Source organism: Salvelinus namaycush, chromosome 9, assembly GCF_016432855.1.
Source record: "Salvelinus namaycush isolate Seneca chromosome 9, SaNama_1.0, whole genome shotgun sequence".
In the NCBI taxonomy this organism is placed as follows: Eukaryota; Metazoa; Chordata; class Actinopteri; order Salmoniformes; family Salmonidae; genus Salvelinus; species Salvelinus namaycush.
Window position 1 is genome coordinate 4,871,567 of NC_052315.1, and position 21,783 is coordinate 4,893,349.

The 21,783-nt window shown below is 42.1% G+C and overlaps 1 protein-coding gene across 1 annotated transcript; it reads left to right on the top strand.

Annotated features, from left to right (window-relative positions):
• The first annotated feature begins 3,190 nt into the window (after positions 1-3,190).
• LOC120053603 (nuclear receptor subfamily 5 group A member 2-like) lies at positions 3,191-16,441 on the top strand. Its single transcript, XM_039000744.1, has 4 exons — positions 3,191-3,421; positions 7,580-7,711; positions 10,228-10,346; positions 15,645-16,441. The coding sequence occupies exons 1-4, from the start codon at positions 3,355-3,357 to the stop codon at positions 15,804-15,806; spliced, it is 480 nt and encodes a 159-aa protein (XP_038856672.1). The 5' UTR covers positions 3,191-3,354; the 3' UTR covers positions 15,807-16,441.
• Positions 16,442-21,783: the final 5,342 nt, after the last annotated feature.

Genomic DNA, 21,783 nt, shown 5'->3' on the forward strand with positions numbered 1-21,783 from the left:
TGTTTTTGGAGTAAAAAGTACATTCTTTTCTTTAGAAATGTAGTGAAGTAAAAGTAAAAGAAGTCAAAAATATAAATAGTAAAGTAATTTTACTTAAGTACTTTACACTTAATTTAGTGTCAAAAAGACAGTAAAGCCAATCACCTGTATACAAATGTTAAACTTTAACGTGGAGGGGATTTAGTTAAAAGTTTGAGGTTGTAGAATCGCCAAGCTGGCATTTTCTTTTGATCTCTCTTTTACCTCGTCGCCCTGTCTACACACCATCTCTGTTTTACCTCCTCTCCCTGTCTACACACCATCTCTGTTTTACCTCCTCTCCCTGTCTACACACCAGCTCTGTTTTACCTCCTCTCCCTGTCTACACACCATCTCTGTTTTACCTCCTCTCCCTGTCTACACACCAGCTCTGTTTTACCTCCTCTTCCTGTCTACACACCAGCTCTGTTTTACCTCCTCTCCCTGTCTACACACCAGCTCTGTTTTACCTCCTCTCCCTGTCTACACACCATCTCTGTTTTACCTCCTCTCCCTGTCTACACACCAGCTCTGTTTTACCTCCTCTCCCTGTCTACACACCAGCTCTGTTTTACCTCCTCTCCCTGTCTACACACCATCTCTGTTTTACCTCCTCTCCCTGTCTACACACCAGCTCTGTTTTACCTCCTCTCCCTGTCTACACACCAGCTCTGTTTTACCTCCTCTCCCTGTCTACACACCATCTCTGTTTTACCTCCTCTCCCTGTCTACACACCAGCTCTGTTTTACCTCCTCTCCCTGTCTACACACCAGCTCTGTTTTACCTCCTCTCCCTGTCTACACACCAGCTCTGTTTTACCTCCTCTCCCTGTCTACACACCATCTCTGTTTACCTCCTCTCCCTGTCTACACACCAGCTCTGTTTTACCTCCTCTCCCTGTCTACACACCAGCTCTGTTTTACCTCCTCTCCCTGTCTACACACCATCTCTGTTTTACCTCCTCTCCCTGTCTACACACCATCTCTGTTTTACCTCCTCTCCCTGTCTACACACCAGCTCTGTTTTACCTCCTCTCCCTGTCTACACACCAGCTCTGTTTTACCTCCTCTCCCTGTCTACACACCATCTCTGTTTTACCTCCTCTCCCTGTCTACACAATGTCAATGGCTTGCACAGTAACTCTCTCTCTCTCCCCATCTGTCTGTCTCCCTCCCCTCTCTACCTCTCTCTCTCTCTATCTCTCCCCATCTCTGTCTGTCTCTCCCTCTCTCTCCCCATCTGTCTCTCTCTCTCCCTCTGTCTCTCTCTCACTCTCTCTCTACCTCTCTCTCCCCCTACCCGTCTGTATCTCTCGACCTCTCTCTCTCTCCACCTCTATCTGTCTCTTTCTCTCTCACTACCTTTCTCCCTCCCTCCTTCTCTCTCTCTCTCCCCATCTATCTGTTTCTCTCTCCACCTTTCGTTCTCCTTCATTCTTTCTCTCTCTCTCCCTCTCTCTCTCTCTCTCTCTCTCTCTCTCCCTATGTCTCTCTACCTCCCCACCCCTCTCCTCTCTGTCCCTCTCGCTCTCTTCTCTCTCCCTCCACCTTTCTCTCTCCCTCCCTCTCTCTCTCTCCCTAGCTCTCTCCCTGTCTCTTTCTCCCTCTCTCCCCCTCTCCCTCTCAATTCAATTTCAATTTAAGGGGCTTTATTGGCATAGGAAACATATGTTTACATTGCCAAAGCAAGTAATAAATAATAAACAAAAGTGAAATAAACTATTAAAAAATGAACAGTTAACATTACACTCACAAAAGTTCCAAAAGGATAAAGACATTTCAAATGTCATATTATGTGCAAATAGTTCAAGTACAAAAGGAAAGATAAATAAATATGGGTTGTATTTGCAATGGTGTTTGTTCTTCATTGGTTGCCCTTTTCTTGTGGCAACAGGTCACAAATCTTGCCGCTGTGATGGCACACTGTGGTATTTCACCCAATAGATATGGGAGTTTATCGAAATTGGGTTTGTTTTCAAATTCTTTGTGGGTCTGTGTAATATGAGGGAAATATGTGTCTTTAATATGGTTATACGTTTGGCAGGAGGTTAGGAAGTGCAGCTCTCTCTCTCTTTCTCTCTCTCTCTCAATTAAATTTCAATTCAATTTAAGGGTTCTATTTGCATGGGAAACATATGTTAAAGTTGCCAAAGCAAGTGAAGTCCCTCCCCCCATCTCTCTTTCTCTCCCTGCCCTGCTCTCTCCTCTCTCTCTCTCTCTCTCTCTCTCTCTCTCTCTCTCTCTCTCTCTCTCTCTCTCTCTCTCTCTCTCTCTCTCCCTCTCTCTTCCCCTTCCCCACCCCTCTCCTCGCTCTCTCTGTCTCGCTCTCTACCCCCTCTCTCTCTGCCCCACCCCTCTCTCTGTCTCTCTCTGTCTCTCCTCTCTCTCCCTCTCTCCCTCGTTCTCTCTGCTACAGGTTAATCATTCCATCACAGAGCTAACCCTTATCTGTCTCTCTGTCTCTTCCTGTCTCTCCCTCGTTCTCTCTGCTACAGGTTAATCATTCCATCACAGAGCTAACCTTTATCTGTCTCTCTGTCTCTCTGTCTCTCCTCTCTCTCTCCTCTCCCTCCCTGTCTCTCCCTCGTTCTCTCTGCTACAGGTTAATCATTCCATCACAGAGCTAACCTTTATCTGTCTCTCTGTCTCTCTGTCTCTCCTCTCTCTCCCTCGTTCTCTCTGCTACAGGTTAATCATTCCATCGCAGAGCTAACCCTTATCTGTCTCTCTGTCTCTCCCTCGTTCTCTCTGCTACAGGTTAATCATTCCATCAAAGAGCTAACCCTTATCTGTCTCTGTTTAAATTTGTTACTGGATCTTATCAACCACATGACCACCACAGGACCAATCCCGGTCCAGCATTTTTGAATACTGTTGATTATTGCTTGTGTGTGTGTGTGTGTGTGTGTGTGTGTGTGTGTGTGTGTGTGTGTGTGTGTGTGTGTGTGTGTGTGTGTGTGTGAGTGTGTGTGTGTGTGTGTGTGTGTGTGTGTGTGTGTGTGTGTGTGTGTGTGTGTGTGTGTGTGTGTGTGTGTGTGTGTGTGTGTGTGTGTGTGTGTGTGTGCGTGCGTGCGCGCGCGCGTGCGTGCGTGTGTGTGCGTGCGTGTGGGGGTGAAAGTGGGGAGGGATGGAGAGATAAAGAGAGAGAGAGGGCAAACGGAGGGAGGGAAGGGGATGGGATATTTCACCAGGCAGAGTTCACTCGACTTCAGAGCAAGCGGACAGTAACTTTTTATTTTATTTTTAACTCCTAAAGTCTCAGCCACAGAATGGAATAGGTTAAGAGTGTTGGGTCGGTGTCGTAGAAGATAGATCAAACCAGAGCTGTGGATTGGCATGTCTTCCTCCAGCCCTGACAGTGAAAGTGATCCGTGTGGCTCCACAGAGGACTTGACTGGTGCAGGTGAGTAGTGACTGATGTGTTGTAACATGGCTTCATGCTAGGTGTCTGGTGCAGTGTGCCAGCCAGGATTCAAGAGGCCCCTCTATAGCCTACACTCTCAGAGGTAAAGGTGCCAGGAAGAACCTTTTGGGGTTCTAAAAATTACCACACAGGTAGAACATTTTCAGTTCAAAATGGTTCTTCGAGGAACCCCTGTGTAAAGGATCTTCGAGGAACCACTGTGTAAAGGATCTTCGAGGAACCACTGTGTAAAGGATCTTCGAGGAACCACTGTGTAAAGGGTCAAACCAGAAAGTTTATGCGATGAGAAAGGGTTTAATTTTGAACATTTTTACTAAGATATTGTAGAGGTGACAGCCAATCAGAAGATTTGAGGTGTGGCTTTCAGATTTTTGGTCACCTGTGAGAGTAAATGTCATTCCTGGTCATCGTGTTCAGTTTGTACACTTCCAATTTAAATATTTATACATATTACACATTGTAACTTAATATGAATAATACTAACGTTGCTCATTACATAGTAATAAAGTGGTAACTATTTCAACTTTGGGATTTGCATTAACTCTTGAGGAAATCATACAGCTGTCAATGTTCAACTTTAACATGTGATGACAATACAACAGAAGATATGAACAGGAAGGACATTTAATCAAACGGGTGGCCCCCAAAAAGATGGATGAAAGCCACTTTAGGAACCCGGAACTTTTGCTCGTCATTGGTTCATATTTGCACCTTTGATTAGTTGTAAGGGTTCTTTGAAGGAACCTTCAATGTTTCAACATAACAAAGGGTTCCTGGAGGAACCCTTCTAAGCCACGCCTCCAGTCCAGGGTTCCTCCAGGAAGTTCCGGGTTCCTAAAGTCACCACTAATTCTAAGAGTGTTCATAATTTCTCTATTAGACTCCTCCACTCAGTCATGTTCCCATAAATACAAGGTTTGACTTGCAGTTTTCTCTAACCTTTTTGAATTGTCCATTTTGACTTGCATTGTTGAGTAACAGCAATGGCATTTTTCATGTTATGCAATGTTATGCTTGAAGATTAGTTTAGACCAAGGATGGAGGCCCGCGGATCAATTTCTGAAAACTACACACAAACAATGATTTATTATTTTTGTTTGTTGAGAGTTAGAATAGTAGAATACACAATATGGAATGTTCCTCTTGTGATGTCAGTCACTGACAGTCACTCAATTAGTCCATGTCAGCTAAAACAAAGTGATTGGTAAATTAGTCTAGCCAGCTATCTGAACTTGGTCAAATTACCGACCGGGGCCCCCCATTGATTTTGCTAGTCACTCTCACTCAGATATCATATGCAAACATTTCTCTCCACCCTATGGTAAAATGAGTAGAATTACAGGAAATTAGCTGTAAAACTGCACATTTATTTTTCACTACGCCCCATGGCAAAATGTGTAGAAGGGGGGGGGGGGGGGGGCGCTAAAATGTTTCTGCTGGCAACAAAATTTCACTTAGGGCCCCCCAAAAAAGGCTAGGGCTGTCTCTGACTTCATGTGAGGGTATGGATGTGGTTACACAGACCTGTGAGCCCCTGTGGCCCCCTCATGATGAGTTCAGATTTTTGTGGCCCCCACCCCCATCAAAGTTGCCAATCCTTGGTTTAGGTTGTTAACATATGTTGTTGCCTATGCATTGGATGTATTGCTAGGGTGCTTCTACACAATTTCCTGTTTTGTATTTTTTTTATACAAAAACACACAATGTTTTTACATGCATAAATTAGTCATTAGGTCAAATTTAAGGAATGACAATATCCGGAAATAAATTTAAAATATGTTGCAAATGAGGTCACTTCAACGCGTGGTGTCATGCGTTACAGGTTTGAGGCCTCATCATTGATACAGCTTCAGCGTGCATTTGTTTTATGAACAATATCAGCGAAGATGGGGGGGGGGGGTATCTTTTCAATAGCGCTTAGTATTCAAAGTTAAATCAAAACAAAGGTTATTGGTCACATACACGTGGTTAGCATGTGTTAATGCGAGTGTAGCGAAATACTTGTGTTCAGTTTAAAGTAAATGATTTATGGATTCCAATCGAAACGTTGACATCAGTAACAGTCAAAAGTATTCCGGCAATCTGAACGGAATGTATTGCCAAACATTTTACAGTCAATTTCTCAGACATTTTGGACGTGTTTGTAGACCTATGTGTGTGAGTGTAGGTTACAGTTTAAATGTTAACTCACTCGAAATAATTTCCGAGTTGCCTTTATGATCGGAAATGATAAAGATTAGCCTATCAGAGCATGAACATGCACGAGAAAAGCAACGAAATGCATGTTATTTACAAAGATAAAACACATCATAATTGCAACAATTATTAGCATTGAGTGTTTGATCATTTCGAAATAATTATTTAAGTGTAGTTTTGGTTATATATATATATATATATATATATATATATATATATATATATATATATATATATATATTTGATATAATGGATAGATGAAATCAGTTAGACCTGCGGGGTGCGTGTGCGTGTGTGTGGGAGAGTTTGCCCTCGCAAGTGCGTAAATGCATGTGAGTGTGCGCGCGTGCCTTATAGGGCCACTCTAATGTATGTCTCGAGTTGACCTTGGATATGTAGCCTAACGTTTTGCTTGAAAAGGCCGCTGTGCGTCACTTTTCACCATCCTCTCCACCCGTTGATTGACAGCTCTCAATAGGGCTCAGGTGATGACAAGAGAGAATTATGTTGTGTTCCGCTGTGTGTGTGTGTGTGTGTGTGTGTGTGTGTGTGTGTGTGTGTGTGTGTGTGTGTGTTGTGTGTGTGTGTGTGTGTGTGTGTGTGTGTGTGTGTGTGTGTGTGTGTGTGTGTGTGTGTGTGTGTTTTAACACACAAACAAATCCTGATTTTCGTTTTGTCGTTTTAATTCAATGCTCACGTCAATTATGTTACGTGATTTGATCCGTCATGTCCTTATAGAATTCTGTACATATTAAGGAGAGAAATTAGATCATTTATAGAGGTAATTGAGTAAATGTGGTATTTTAAAAAACGGGCCTGGCATATTAGACTACAGCTTTGAAAAGGTTTTTCCCTAATTTGCAGTTTTGTCGCAATTGCTTAGGATTCATTCATCCAGTAGCCTAAAACGACTATTTTATTTCGTCTCAGTAAAATGGCACGTATTTGCGCATAGTTTTTCCCCCCACTAATTTATCAGCTACCTACTCATGAAAAGCTTAATTAAAACTGTTAGACTATATAATATGCTTATAACTCATTACTGGACCTGTTGGCATAACGACATGCCTCCGTGTGTAGACCTATTTGTCTTCCGCTCCTCTGTGTCAAAGATTGTTTCAGTTGCATCACTTCGATTTTGTCCCCTGTTTTTCAGCCGATTTTTAAGTCCATCAATAGCAGTAAAAACAGTTGTGATTTGGACAGTGTGGATAAACGCGTTAGAAATTATGTTGCCCTTCTCCGCACGCGATTGGAGCTAAGGGTGTGATGTCATACCACCATGAGCCCCTGATTGGCGGAAGCGGTGTCAGTGGAGTAAACAAAGCAACAACGAGAGGTTTGAACTTCACATCCCATTCCATCACAGATAGACCGAATCCGACTTTACGTGAAGGAGCGGCCGGCGTTAAAGTCTTTTCAAAACAGCCCGAAAGTTCCTGACAGTTCGCTAACTCCACTTTCAAGACCCGTGTCAAAGACGTGGAAAGGGCAACCGGGAGAGCAGTCAGCTGCCGAGACCTCTAAAGAGGTGTCATCATATTTTTAACCCGGTTCAATCCCCGTTGTCCGGGTAGATTTGTTATTTTAATCACAGAGAGAGAGAGCTATAGAGAGAGAGAAAGAGAGAGAGAGAACTCGAAATCATTGCGCTCCACCCCTTAACTTCGCGGTAAAACAATGCTCGTATACTAGGGTCAACGGCATTGCTCCATATTTCAATTTACCTAAGAGCAATTTCAGAATGAATTTACATTGTTCTCGCTGTTGCAGGCTACCCATCGGGTATGTAGCCTAGACATTCGCTGTCAGTTTAAGCAGAGCCCGCTGCATTTTGGCCATACAGTGAGCGCGCAGGATTTGGGAAGCCACTTTTCTCCGGTGTGTCTGTGTGTGTGTGTGAGTGAGTGTGAGAACCTGTGGTGTTCTTCTCCCGTCCAGGTGGTCAGCCGGACGGAGCTGAGTCTCCCGCTCAGCCCAGCGGAGCTGTCATGCTGCCCAAAGGCGACACGGAATCTCTAGGACTCGTTCGATCGCATGGAGAACAGGGGCACATGCCAAGAAATATGCAAGGTAAGAATTGTAGACCGATTTAGATGCCGCATTATTAGGCAATATTTGTAGACCGCGTGGCCGTTGTGCGTTAACACTGGCATCGCGAAAGGTGTCATTTGTGAAATTGTGCGTAATTACGGGCGAAAGACCTGACAGTTTAGGACATAAATAGCCTAGACAAACTCGTCGTGCATCTTATTCAGTTGTCAAATTGGAATAGTTCACTTATTTGCTGATCATGCATTGTATGTCACTATTAAGGTAGGCTACGCTGGGACGTCAATATGTGGCATATGCGAATTCGCTCTACCCAAATTCTATAGGAAAGATCATTGTTGCTTTCACCAACTTTCTCCAAATAGTGCATGGTAAATGATTCCATTGTGCACTTTATGAATGAATTAAAAGCACACTATTCACTTAGTCAGATATCATTCAGTTGTATCCATTGTGTTTCATTCCTGCCATAGGCTATTATGAAATTATAGGCTACGGTTGATCTATCATACAGGCCTAGCCACAGTCATCTGATGGGATTTTACCCCGGCTAATGAGTAAACCATCCTAAAACTCACCTGATGTCTAAGGTTTGCTTAATATGCAAGATCTGATGTGCCAGTTGTTGGAACCTGAAAAATGTGAATTCCCAAATTGGCATCAAGTCTAGGCCATTGTCTTTTAAACTTCGGTTTCAGCACCATGCAGAATTATGTCAGTGATATTTGTAATAAAATATTTTTCTTTCACGTCACGTTTTAGTCAAACGTTTATATTAGAAGGGTGACGAGGGTGCAGAACACTCCAGAACACGAGGGTGCAAATCAGATATCCTACAGTTTGCGAGTAAGAAATTTGGCCTACGACAAAAAAAAGTTTTGATGACATAAATGTGTAATTATTGAAAAATACCAAGTTGGGCTAAATACATTTTGCTTGGAATCATTTTTGTTAGGTTTACAAATTGTAACCTATAACCCGTAGTTTTGGGGGTTCCTTCTCATAATGCTGGACTAGCCTACTGTTTGATTTAATTTCCAAAAGTTCAAAGTTTGAAAATAAAATAACTATTTTCGATGAGAATTTAAGTGTTCTTTGCAAGCCTATCGAATTAATATTTCTAAATCCCCTTCACGTTGCCAATTGCACAGTTCGATTATCTTTAAAATTAAGTTTCATATGGTTTTGATACAAATATCTGACACCTCAACCTTCAAGGCATGAATGGAAGTTTCATCTATATTTTGCACGGGTAGTTTCTCTGTCTGCGTGCAAAAAGCAAATGCCATTTTCCAATCCATTTAAACACGGGCCTAGCTTATTTCAAATATCAAACTTTAAACTGAAAATAGTTTTGAGGCTGCACGTTTCTCAGAGGCCCGAGATAAGATTCGATAGCTAAGTTATAGGTGATATCCTTAGGTTACAGAAACACTTTCTGAACTTGTCAAAAATCTGACCGAACGGTCTAGAGTAGGCTACTGTGTAAACTAACCCGTGGATTCTGCTCTCCTGTCATCAAAATATGAGGCCTGACATTTTCATAAGGGATTTTTTGTGCTGGCGGATATGTTTGTAAGATTATTATTATAATATATTTTTTTTAACCTTTATTTAACTAGGCAAGTCAGTTAATTAAGAACAAATTCTTATTTACAATGACTTTCTCAACGTATTATATAGGGCTTGTAAACGCTGCGAGATCAGAGGGTCAATGGAGAAAACATGTTCAGCAGACGCACAGGCAGAAAGACGCATTTTGAAAGTTACATTATTTTATCTGCTCTGAAATTCATTGTGATTATTCTGTTTGATGTTTGCCGCATTTTAAGAACAATAAATTATTTTTTTACCATTGTAAATGTCAGTTCAGCTGTTTGCTAGCATTGTTACATATCCGCTTATCAATGCAATTATTTTCATCAGCATTCATGCCCGTAAAATGTCGGCCTAGACTTAAGCAGGTGCTTATGGAAAGTCAATTAAAACGTATATGTACAGAGCAGAGCAGACACGGGAAGAGTAGCTGAAGGCTATTCAATTTAAGTTCAATTTAAGAATCAGTTTTATATTTTTCTTTCACCTGTTAGCACGAAAGGTTGCACTGTAGGCTATGTCTTCATTTGCCTGTGGGCGGTAACATTTACTCCTCGAATGCTTAACTCTAATATCTTACCATTTCCGGGATGAATTCACGACTTAATATCATGAATATTTATGAAGCTCAGTTTCATATGTTTACCCTGTCTGAGACTGGCGAGCAAGAGTGAATGCAGCAAAGCGGGAGAATGAAGGTTATTTCCTATTCATCCAAATAAGGAATAGTTTAGTCAAATTTCCTATTGGATCAAAGCTTCAAAATGTTAATTTTTTTCTCAAAGATTTGATGGATTTTCAAAAAATATTCCATAGCCTAAGGTCATTGTAAATTCAGTCAGATGTATACGTTAAAGACTGCAGTAGGCCTATATAGGAAAAGAAGGTCTTTCAGATCAAAGTCTTCTTCTTCGTTTTCTCATGTGTGTCATGTGTTGCAGCCCCCCACTATAAAATGATGGACTACTCGTATGATGAAGACTTGGATGAGATGTGTCCGGTTTGTGGAGACAAGGTTTCTGGATACCATTATGGGCTCCTCACATGTGAAAGCTGCAAGGTTTGTTCTTATTTTAATTGTACTTAAAAAAAAAAAATCAAACCTTTCCTCAGATTGTCTTTCTGTGATTCTCTTGGAACATACAGCCTATGCTAGCGTATTAGCCATAGTAAACTCCTACATTTGTTTGCAGAAGTTCCAAGTAGCCTACATATAGTTAACCAAATGGTTTTGTAAAATCTCTAAATGTCAATTTGTGTATAGCCCACATAGCCTAGGCTGTAGATTTAATCAATTTTCTGACCTTAAGATGCAACACGTTTACTCTGAGGATACCTTCAATAGCAACATTGCTTCATTTGAAGTGTTGTCTTCTTAAAATGGAGTGCAATGGTAGCGAGTGTGTAATTCTTTGAAAGCGTTTTTTTCTTTAACTCAGCATACAGAGGATGTCACTAGATTCAGTCTTGTTAGAGAGGCATGATAATAGAGTTGTAAATTAATCCTGTTGTTTTAGCCGAGACACCAGTTTTTTAACTCAGATACTCAGACAGCATTCTGACCGTGGATCATTTTAAAGGTAACCTATGTGTATGGGTGTCTTCAACGAAATCATCTCGTCTTTGCGATAGGATGGCTAATTTTCCACCAGCACAGTTCTAAACGGGATCTGTTTATCGGGAACATATTGGAGTTGTCATTTCGTGTACTGTGTAGTTATTTCAATGGAAGCTGTGTGTTTTTTTGGACAGGAGAAAGATTGGGGTCTTTTCTGTCCTTTCTCACCAGTCTAGCACACTGCCGTGGGTCTGAGACAAGGGGGTATCAGGACTCAATGTCTAAACACACAATGTAATACAGTGTTGGTCTGCTTTAAACCTGTACACACGCACGCACGCACGCACGCACGCACGCACGCACGCACGCACGCACGCACGCACGCACGCACGCACGCACGCACGCACGCACGCACACACACACACACACACACACACACACACACACACACAGGCAAGTAGGATGCGCATGCACATACATAAACACACATACACACAGATACACAGATAGACAAACACAGACTGTTAGTCCACATTAAACCTGAACACACAGATAGAAAAACACCAACTTGTATTCTAAGTCCACATGAAACCACACTGTACCTGCATGTTAAAACCGACAAAAACATCCACAGAACCATAAATGGTCATGGTTTCCTCAGTGGCGATTTGGAGGCTCCAAATCTTTGTTTGTCACACACTTTGTAAACAACAGGTGTGGACTAACAGTGACATGTTTACAAAGGCTCACTCTAGAGATCTCTGTGTTTAAAAAAACTAAACGTTAACTTCGTCATTCAGTTTAACCCAGACACACAGACACACAAACACACACATGCACACACATACACGATCACTGACTTGAAAGAGTGCAATACATTTAAAATGGTCTATATATTCAATGGAAAGACAGTTTATTCAGTAGAATGTATATCCAGTGGGTCAGTAGACTGTATATCCAGTAGGTCAGTAGACTGTATATCCAGTGGGTTAGTAGAATGTATATCCAGTGGGTCAGTAGACTGTATATCCAGTGGGTCAGTAGACTGTATATCCAGTGGGTCAGTAGAATGTATATCCAGTGGGTCAGTAGACTGTATATCCAGTGGGTTAGTAGACTGTATATCCAGTGGGTCAGTAGAATGTATATCCAGTGGGTCAGTAGAATGTATATCCAGTGGGTCAGTAGACTGTATATCCAGTGGGTCAGTAGAATGTATATCCAGTGGGTCAGTAGAATGTATATCCAGTGGGTCAGTAGACTGTATATCCAGTGGGTCAGTAGACTGTATGTCCAGTGGGTCAGTAGACTGTATATCCAGTGGGTCAGTAGACTGTATATCCAGTGGGTCAGTAGACTGTATATCCAGTGGGTCAGTAGAATGTATATCCAGTGGGTCAGTAGAATGTATATCCAGTGGGTCAGTAGACTGTATGTCCAGTGGGTCAGTAGACTGTATATCCAGTGGGTCAGTAGACTGTATATCCAGTGGGTCAGTAGACTGTATATCCAGTGGGTCAGTAGACTGTATATCCAGTGGGTCAGTAGAATGTATATCCAGTGGGTCAGTAGAATGTATATCCAGTGGGTCAGTAGACTGTATATCCAGTGGGTCAGTAGAATGTATATCCAGTGGGTCAGTAGAATGTATATCCAGTGGGTCAGTAGACTGTATATCCAGTGGGTCAGTAGAATGTATATCCAGTGGGTCAGTAGATTGTATATCCAGTGGGTCAGTAGAATGTATATCCAGTGGGTCAGTAGACTGTATATCCAGTGGGTCAGTAGACTGTATATCCAGTGGGTCAGTAGAATGTATATCCAGTGGGTCAGTAGAATGTATATTCAGTGGGTCAGTAGAATGTATATCCAGTGGGTCAGTAGAATGTATATCCAGTGGGTCAGTAGAATGTATATCCAGTGGGTCAGTAGACTGTATATCCAGTGGGTCAGTAGAATGTATATCCAGTGGGTCAGTAAAATGTATATCCAGGAGGTCAGTAGAATGTATATCCAGTGGGTCAGTAGACTGTATATCCAGTAGGTCAGTAGAATGTATACAAAGTATGTCAGTAGACTGTATACCCAGTGGGTCAGTAGAATGTATATCCAGTGGGTCAGTAGACTGTATTTCCAGTGGGTCAGTAGACTGTATATCCAGTAGGTCAGTAGAATGTATATCCAGTGGGCCAGTAGAATGTATATCCAGTGGGTCAGAAGAATGTATATCCAGTGGGTCAGTAGAATGTATATCCAGTGGGTCAGTAGAATGTATATCCAGTGGGTCAGTAGAATGTATATCCAGTGGGTCAGTAGAATGTATATCCAGTGGGTCAGTAGAATGTATATCCAGTGGGTCAGTAGAATGTATATCCAGTGGGTCAGTAGACTGTATATCCAGTGGGTCAGTAGACTGTATGTCCAGTGGGTCAGTAGACTGTATATCCAGTGGGTCAGTAGAATGTATATCCAGTGGGTCAGTAGACTGTATATCCAGTGGGTCAGTAGACTGTATATCCAGTGGGTCAGTAGATTGTATATCCAGTGGGTCAGTAGACTGTATATCCAGTGGTTCAGTAGGCTGTATATCCAGTGGGTCAGTAGGCTGTATATCCAGTGGGTCAGTAGACTGTATATCTAGTGGGTCAGTATACTGTATATCCAGTGGGTCAGTAGACTGTATATCCAGTGGGTCAGTAGAATGTATATCCATTGTGTCTAGTCTAGTGTGGTTATATTTTCATGGCACAAGGCTGGATCAAGCACTGCAGGTTGTGCATTAAAAACAATGTTTGGAATTTGGTGAAATATTGATTGTTTTGGGCAGGTTTAAGGCATTTCTCCGACTCGTGTGGATCGGGATTTTTTAAAAGTTTTATTTCACCTTTATTTAACCAGGTAGGCTAGTTGAGAACAAGTTCTCATTTACAACTGCGACCTGGCCAAGATAAAGTAAAGCAGTTCGACACATACAGCAACACAGAGTTACAGATGTAATAAACAAACATACAGTCAATAATACAGTAGAAAAGTCTATATACAGTGTGTGCAAATGAGGTAAGATAAGGGAGGTAAGGCAGTAAATAGGCCATGGTGGCGAAGTAATTACAATATACCAATTAAACACTGGAGTGATTGATGTGCAGAAGATGAATGTGCAAGTAGAGATACTGGGGTGCAAAGGAGCAAGATAAATAAATAAATATAGTATGGGGATGAGGTAGTTGGATGGGCTATTTACAGATGGGCTATGTACAGGTGCAGTGATCTGTGAGCTGCTCTGACAGCTGGTGCTTAAAGTTAGTGAGGAAGATATGATTCTCCAGCTTCAGTGATTTTTGCAATTCGTTCCAGTCATTGGCAGCAGAGAACTGGAAGGAAAGGCGGCCGAAGGAGGAATTGGCTTTGGGGGTGATTAGTGAGATATACCTGCTGGAGCGTGTGCTACGGGTGGGTGCTGCTATGGTGACCAGTGAGCTGAGATAAGACGGGGCTTTACCTAGCAGAGACTTGTAGATGACCTGGAGACAGTGGGTTTGGCGACGAGTATGAAGCGAGGGCCAGCCAACGAGAGCGTACATGTCGCAATGGTGGGTAGAATATGGGGCTTTGGTGACATAACAGATGGCAGGCTCTGTGTTAGACTGCATCCGATATGCCAATACCTTTTCCACGTTAGATTCTTCCTGCTACTTCTGAACATGTATTCAATGGTACAGTTAGAACCAAGAGAACTATAAATGATGGATATAATGGATTCGATTTGTACTCTTATTCTCATATTGTTTTATAATTAAGATAGCACCATGTAAGTGTAAATACCGATGTAGTGCTTGTAATATTGTCTGGCTGGAATTGCAACAGGTTACTTCATGAACATATTGTTCACTAATAATTATATAATAATGATATAATAATATATATATATATATAATAATTATATAATAACTATTGTCAACTAATAATTAGAACAGACGTTTGTTTACCCAAAGCACATATTTATATAATAGTAAAAATCATTGTTTGTATGTGAGTAAATATTCGGCATTAACAATAGGGTAAGTTATTTTGAAAATCTCAAAGCAAGAATTATAATGTTTTATAACAAAGTATTGTATCCGATATTTGTTTTTGTGTTTTGTTAGGGTTTTAAGCTTCTTCATATTGATATCAGAATTTTCAGCATTCATTCCATTAATTCAGCACCGTTTACATACGAACACTTGGAACTGTAAAGCCAAATTTTCTGGTCATCCGTTGATGATGAACAGGAGATGGTGTCAAGAAATGTTCTGTGTGTTTAAGTGTGTGTGTGTGTGTGTGTGTGTGTGTGTGTGTGTGTGTGTGTGTGTGTGTGTGTGTGTGTGTGTGTGTGTGTGTGTGTGTGTGTGTGTGTGTGTGCGTACACGTGTGCATGTGTTTAAACGATGTGTATACATGATCATATGTCCGTTTTTTATACACACAAAACTCTCTTTGTGTTGTGTGAACACAATTTTGGTTGTGTTTTTTGTGCCTCCATTCTGTGCCTCCAGTGTTCACACCACTGTGTTTTCTTGTGCCTGTAATTGCTTCCCATTGTCTGAGTGTTTATGTGTGTGCGTGTGTGTGTGTGTGTGTGTGTGTGTGTGTGTGTGTGTGTGTGTGTGTGTGTGTGTGTGTGTGTGTGTGTGTGTGTGTGTGTGTGTGTGTGTGTGTGTGTGTGTGTGACAGAGCTTGCACGCTCAAGCATGTGTGTGTGAATCGGGCAATTACAAACGCCGGGGTCATACGTGTTGACATGTTAATTCTTCTCCGCAGGGCTTCTTCAAGCGCACGGTTCAGAACAACAAGCGGTACACATGCATAGAGAACCAGACATGTGCCATCGACAAGACACAAAGAAAACGCTGCCCTTATTGCCGCTTCCAGAAGTGCCTCACTGTTGGCATGAAGCTGGAAGGTAAGGGCACCTCATATTAATGAGGTTATAAGACAACAAGAAGGTCTTGCAGTTTGGCATCAGCCTCTGGCATAAGTGATGGGAGAAATTGTGTACTAGTCACCATCCATGGATTTTGGTTCTGGTGTAAATATACAATATTTTCAATAAAGACAGCTTTTTATAGGCCATCTTAGTATAGGCCAACTATGTTATGGTCAGGGTTTGACTTATGTTGGTGCATGACAGACCTGGGTTCAAATAGTATTCTTTTTCTCTTTCAAAAAGGGGTTTTGGACTTTTGGGACTACTCTATTGGTTCCATTGTGCAACGCGAGTTCAGTCACACCCAGCTAAAGTTGTTGAAAGTAAATGAAATCTATTTTAGCCCAGAGACTGGTGCATACAGTACACAGGGGTCAGTAGATTCTCCCATAATAAATCAGATCATGCTCAAACGAGTCGGAATATGTGACCGACCGCCTCAATTCGGTCTTATGTAGCAACATTTGAAAAAGACTCAGAGGTACAAAATGGTACATCATACACTGCATTTGAGGAACAATGGGAAGGTAATTCTAATTTAAAGTTGTAGCCCCACTTTTGGAATGTTTTGGTACACCTACAGGAGAGCTCTTCTCTGTCTACACCCATTCAGCATCGTTCACATCCTCTTAAGCTTTAGCCCCACCGGTCTCTTTAAGGATTCACATTTGAGGCCATGTGCTAAACAGAGTGAGTACTGTAGTAAAGATTTATAAACTAAAAGTGGTAAAAGTAGTAGCCTACAATAAGCCTGTATCCTAATGTGACTTTGGTGCAGGTCAAGTTGTTCTTCACATTGCCGTCTCCGTTAAACACTATCAAATAAAATCAACGTTTATTTTGTCACATACGCAGGATACAGAAAATGCCAACGGTACAGTGAAATGGTTACTTGCATATTTGCATAGTAGCAAAACTAGAAAGTGTCAATATAAAAAAAGAACAAAATGTATCAATGCCAGTAGAGAAATAACAACATATTATATAGTATGTAGAATATCAATAACAATAGCAGTGATACTGGTGGTAGATGAGGTAGTTAAATGCATTATATGCATACAATCAAGGGAAAGTGGATGAGCAACAGGATATTTTTTATTTAGTAGCAGCAACGTATGGTATGTGTGTGTGTGTGTGTGTGTGTGTGTGTGTGTGTGTGTGTGTGTGTGTGTGTGTGTGTGTGTGTGTGTGTGTGTGTGTGTGTGTGTGTGTGTGTGTGTGTGTGTGTGTGTGTGTGTGTGTGTGTGTGTGTGTGTGTGTGTGTTTGTGGGTTAGGAGAGAGTCATATGAATGTGCATAGAGGCACTGCAGATAGTCTGAATGACTGGGAACTCGCCCCACCGTGATGAACTGGTCCGTCCGCACCGCGCATGAACAAGGGAATCTATAGTCAGAGAGCATGTTTCTGTCCTGCCCTTGACTTTGGTGCAGGGCATATCATGTCCATGCCCTCTTTGTGACAAAACTCCCTGATCTTCTCAAAAAGATACGTTTGTCTAGCTGTGTCCAGTCCAGGTGGTGCTTGTACAGGCAGACCATCTATGGGAGGAAGGACGTCAGTGTTGCGCAGCAGCTGAAACCTGGTCCCAACTGAGTCTGAACGCTCTTTGGTGACAACAACACCAGGCTCAAGAGCATCGAATCTGTAAAACAGGAAAATAGACCAAAAAAATGAAGACATTACAACCTCGCATAACATTAATTCACCTCCCAAGTTTAGATAAGAAGAATATCCTCATACAATGCAATGAAAATGATATTCACCTGAAGTACTGGTACTGCTTGATCTGTGGCAGTGGCCTGAAGTACGGAGTCAGGTGTTGTTGCCAGTCATAGCTTTCCACCAGCATCGTATCATCCTCCAGGCTCCTTGTATGACTGGTGGAGGAGAGTCAGGCGTGTTCTACTGATGCTGAAATAAACATTCCAGATACAAATATTTTTGCCTTGTTATACAATAGATTTTGTTTAGACATGTAGCTAGCTAGCTAGACAATTGAATATAATCCCAACCCGTAGTACAAGCAATACAAACCGATTGTCATAGCTATCTAAACCTAACTAACTAGGTTCAATGTAAGTTAGATAGCTAATATTAGGCTATAACTAGCAATAGAAATGGCTTTCTGAGATAATATTACTACACAGATCATACTAGTAACGTTAGCAAGCTAGCTAACGATACGCTTTAACTTCGTCTTTTGTTTAGATATGTAGCTAGCTAGCTAGATAAAGAATGAACCATAATCCCAATCCATAGAGTACTAGCAATACAAACCGATTGTCATAGCTAGCAAAAGCTAACCAAATAGGTTTAATGTTAGCTAGTTATCTAGCTACTATTAAGCTAAAACTAGCAATGCAAATGGATTTCTTAGATAATATTACTAAACAGAAAATGGAAGAACGCTTCACGGCAGACTGCAACCCGTTTCTTTAAATAATTACGTCCTGTGTCGTTTACATTTTGTTTGTACAGCTTGTTTAGCCCGTTGTGTCAAGGCACTCTGGTTCACACTGACCGTGTACAATGCCATAAGAATCATCAGATCTTTCTCCCTCTCTGTCACAGATGCCATGGTTGCCCTTAGTTTGAAGATGTAATCCGGAGACAGGTGTTTTATACAACAGCCTTCTGTGTTCTCTTTTTGACTCCCTCTGCATTTGCAATCAAACGCCAGAATTGTATTCATCTCCTTATCATACTCTGCTTCCACCGGGCATTCCACTGATTTCAAAACTATGTCAACTTCTTCCATGACCACAACACTGTTGATTGACGATTCTTCCCCATCACTGTAATCCGAAGACTCTACAATGTCTGGTTCAATTAAAAATGTTTTGACCGAAATCAGGGATTTCGTCATCGTATGATAAATGTTCAGAGTCCGCATGGCACGATCGTACTCCAGAAAGTAGTTCATCACAACTTTTTTCCACTGACCTTTGTCAATAGCGCCTGATGTAATTGAGAGCAGTAGCAACACATTTGCAGTTCTCCATGGCTACCGTTATATCTTTAAAAAAGAACATGTAGTAGAAAGGATTATCTACACATAATGAGCAGCTCATTTTAAAGACAGAAGATGCTACACGGCAGACCAATCCTAAACTCATCTCTCGGCATGTCCAACCAATCACGGCTAGCGGGAAGGTTCCTGACTTTTTCCGTGGCTAAACCAACTAGGCTAAAAATTTAACAGTTGTATTTGTATTTACAGATGGTATACAAGTGTGTTATTAAGGCACATGAAAGTTCACATGTTCCAAAAGGTATTTCTGACGAAAAAGTAATTTTGATTAAAAAAAAATTAAACGTACAAATGCCTTTCGTGTGAAGTAGTGACGTGCGACATATGCCTAGTTTCCTGAAATTAGTGAAATATAGCGTGGGCACCAACATAAAGGTAAAGATGTGGAAATTGTCCAGTCCATTATCTTTGGTGTTTTGTAAGAGTTACTTGGAACGCAACGGCCCTATTCAAACAAAACTGTTATCTTGAAGTTTTGGGGCAAAGGAAAAACAAACACGTCTGAATTGGTATCAACTCTGGTTTTTAAAGGTTTATAAAGGCTTCTACTGTTGTTGTATAGAACTAAGTTGTGTTAGAAGTTTCTCTAAACCACAGACAGAGGATCAGGTTCTCCTACTCTCTTTACCAGTTTAGGATTAGGGGTATGGATAGGTTAGGATTAGGGGGATGGATAGGTTAAAGATTAGGGGGATGGACAGTTTAGGGTTAGGGGGATGGACAGGTTAGGGTTAAGGGGATGGACAGGTTAAATATTAGGGGGATGGACAGTTTAGGGTTAGGGGTATGGATAGGTTAGGGTTAAGGGGATGGGCAGGTTAGGATTAGGGGGATGGACAGGTAAAAATTTAGGGGGGTGGGCAAATGTTGTATCTGACCCTGTATCAGTGATTAGGGCCAAATTATACCTACTCTGTAGAAATAATCCTACCGTCCTGCATGTAGACAAATGGGGCGAGAAGCGAAAAGCAACATCGTATTGTTTTACCCCTGAAATACCTTTATTTTGCCTCTCAGTCTTGACCTCTTTCTCATTCAACCACCACCTTTACACAACCATCCCGTATCTACGTGTACTTTTAGTCGTTTTTAAAATAGCACTTCCTTTTTTTTGTAGAGTTTTTTTCCTCTTAACCCGCAGGAGTGTGGTTTTAATTACTATTAATTGTGAATGGCCAGAGGGCAGAATCTCCTCGACTGTCATTTTACATCTTATTACGGCGTGATGTGTTTTCATATGCTAGCAGCTGGGCGGAGGGGCCCTGCAGCACTCTGTCTACTCCAGCCCAGGGGCTGAGCCAGGCAGGCAGGCAGGCAGGCAGGCAGGCAGGCAGCCAGGCAGGCAGACAGACAGGCAGCCAGGCAGGCAAACAGACAGCCAGGGAGGCAGGCAGACAGCCAGGGAGGCAGGCAGACAGCCAGGGAGGCAGGCAGACAGCCAGGGAGGCAGGCAGGCAGGCAGGCAGGCAGGCAGGCAGGCAGGCAGGGAGGCAGGCAGACAGGCAGACAGGCAGACAGGCAGGCAGGCAGACAGGCAGACAGACAGGCAGACAGGCAGACAGGCTGGCAGGCAGGCAGGCAGGCAGACAGACAGGCAGACAGCCAGGGAGGCAGGCAGGCAGGCAGACAGGCAGGGTGGAATGTTGCCACAACCTGTAAAGATCACGGAGGTAGAATGCTGCTCTCCAAGACACAGCTTTCCAGTAAAACACATTCATATATTATAGATGTATTCACACGGTTCTATTCAGTCCTTCATTTTGAGATTTAAAAAAAGTGTTTAAATTGCAGTTAAGTCTATTTTTCATTGTTTAATATTGACTCTCTTTGAAAACGACCTACATGGCATCGATATGAGTCAGAAACGATTATTCTACTGTCAGAATTGAGTCTAAATAGGATCATTTTGGTCATAAAGTCTCGTCTAAAAACGGAGTTTGGAACATCTGTGCATCACAACGGGTAAATGAAGGTTGGGTTTTCATTTGACGATGTCCATTTGCCCCCTAGCATGGGATGGAACAGCTCCAGTGATTGCCCTTTATCCAATAGCAGAGACATTGAGACAGACCTGCCCAGCATCTCGGACTTTGTTTCCACATCACCCATCTTTTTAACTTTGAGAAATGCTACACCAAACACCTTAGTTAGATAGTCAAATTACACAACTGAAATATCCTCGGCAAAAACGTTCAAAATGAATTACAGATTTCTTGAGTTATCTTAAATTCATTCTGGGGATTTTGAGGAAGTGGAATAGGCTTCTGCATCTACAATGTCTCATGGGGGACAAACTTCACTAAAAAGTCTACACCAAGTCGACATCCAGTACAGTGTTGGACAGCCAGTGATATCGGGGTGACACGGACAGTATCATGAGTTTGACATTCAGTCACCCGCACGCACACACACACACACACACACACACACACACACACACACACACACACACACACACACACACACACACACACACACACACACACACACACACACACACACACACACACACACACACACACACACACACACACACACACACACACACACGCCAAATACCTCCCGGGTGGCGCAGTGGTCTAGGGCACTGCATCGCAGTGCTAGCTGCGCCACCAGAGTCTCTGGGTTCGCGCCCAGGCTGGGCTGGGCGCGAACCTGAACAAGGTAGTTAACCCACTGTTCCTAGACCGTCATTGAAAATAAGAATTGGTTCTTAACTGACTTGCCTAGTTAAATAAAGGTTAAAAAAAGTATAAATAATTTTGTTGGGATAGAAAGTCTCAGAGTTTAACCGTTTCCAGCCGTGTAGCCAATGGTCCACGTGGTATAGTTTTCTAGTTTTGTTACTCAAACCAGTGCCACCTGAGGCTTACACCGAGGTATGCGTGGTCTAAAGTATTTGCAATCACAGCTCACGCTGTGGGTTTGCTCAGTCTGAAGA

Bases quoted from the DNA above. Each gene is read 5' to 3' on its own strand.
- LOC120053603 (XM_039000744.1), top strand. From the start codon at position 3,355: ATGTCTTCCTCCAGCCCTGACAGTGAAAGTGATCCGTGTGGCTCCACA. The intron at 3,422-7,579 runs GTGAGTAGTGAC...TCTCCCGTCCAG, and splicing joins AGAGGACTTGACTGGTGCAG to GTGGTCAGCCGGACGGAGCT. The intron at 10,347-15,644 runs GTTTGTTCTTAT...TCTTCTCCGCAG, and splicing joins TCACATGTGAAAGCTGCAAG to GGCTTCTTCAAGCGCACGGT.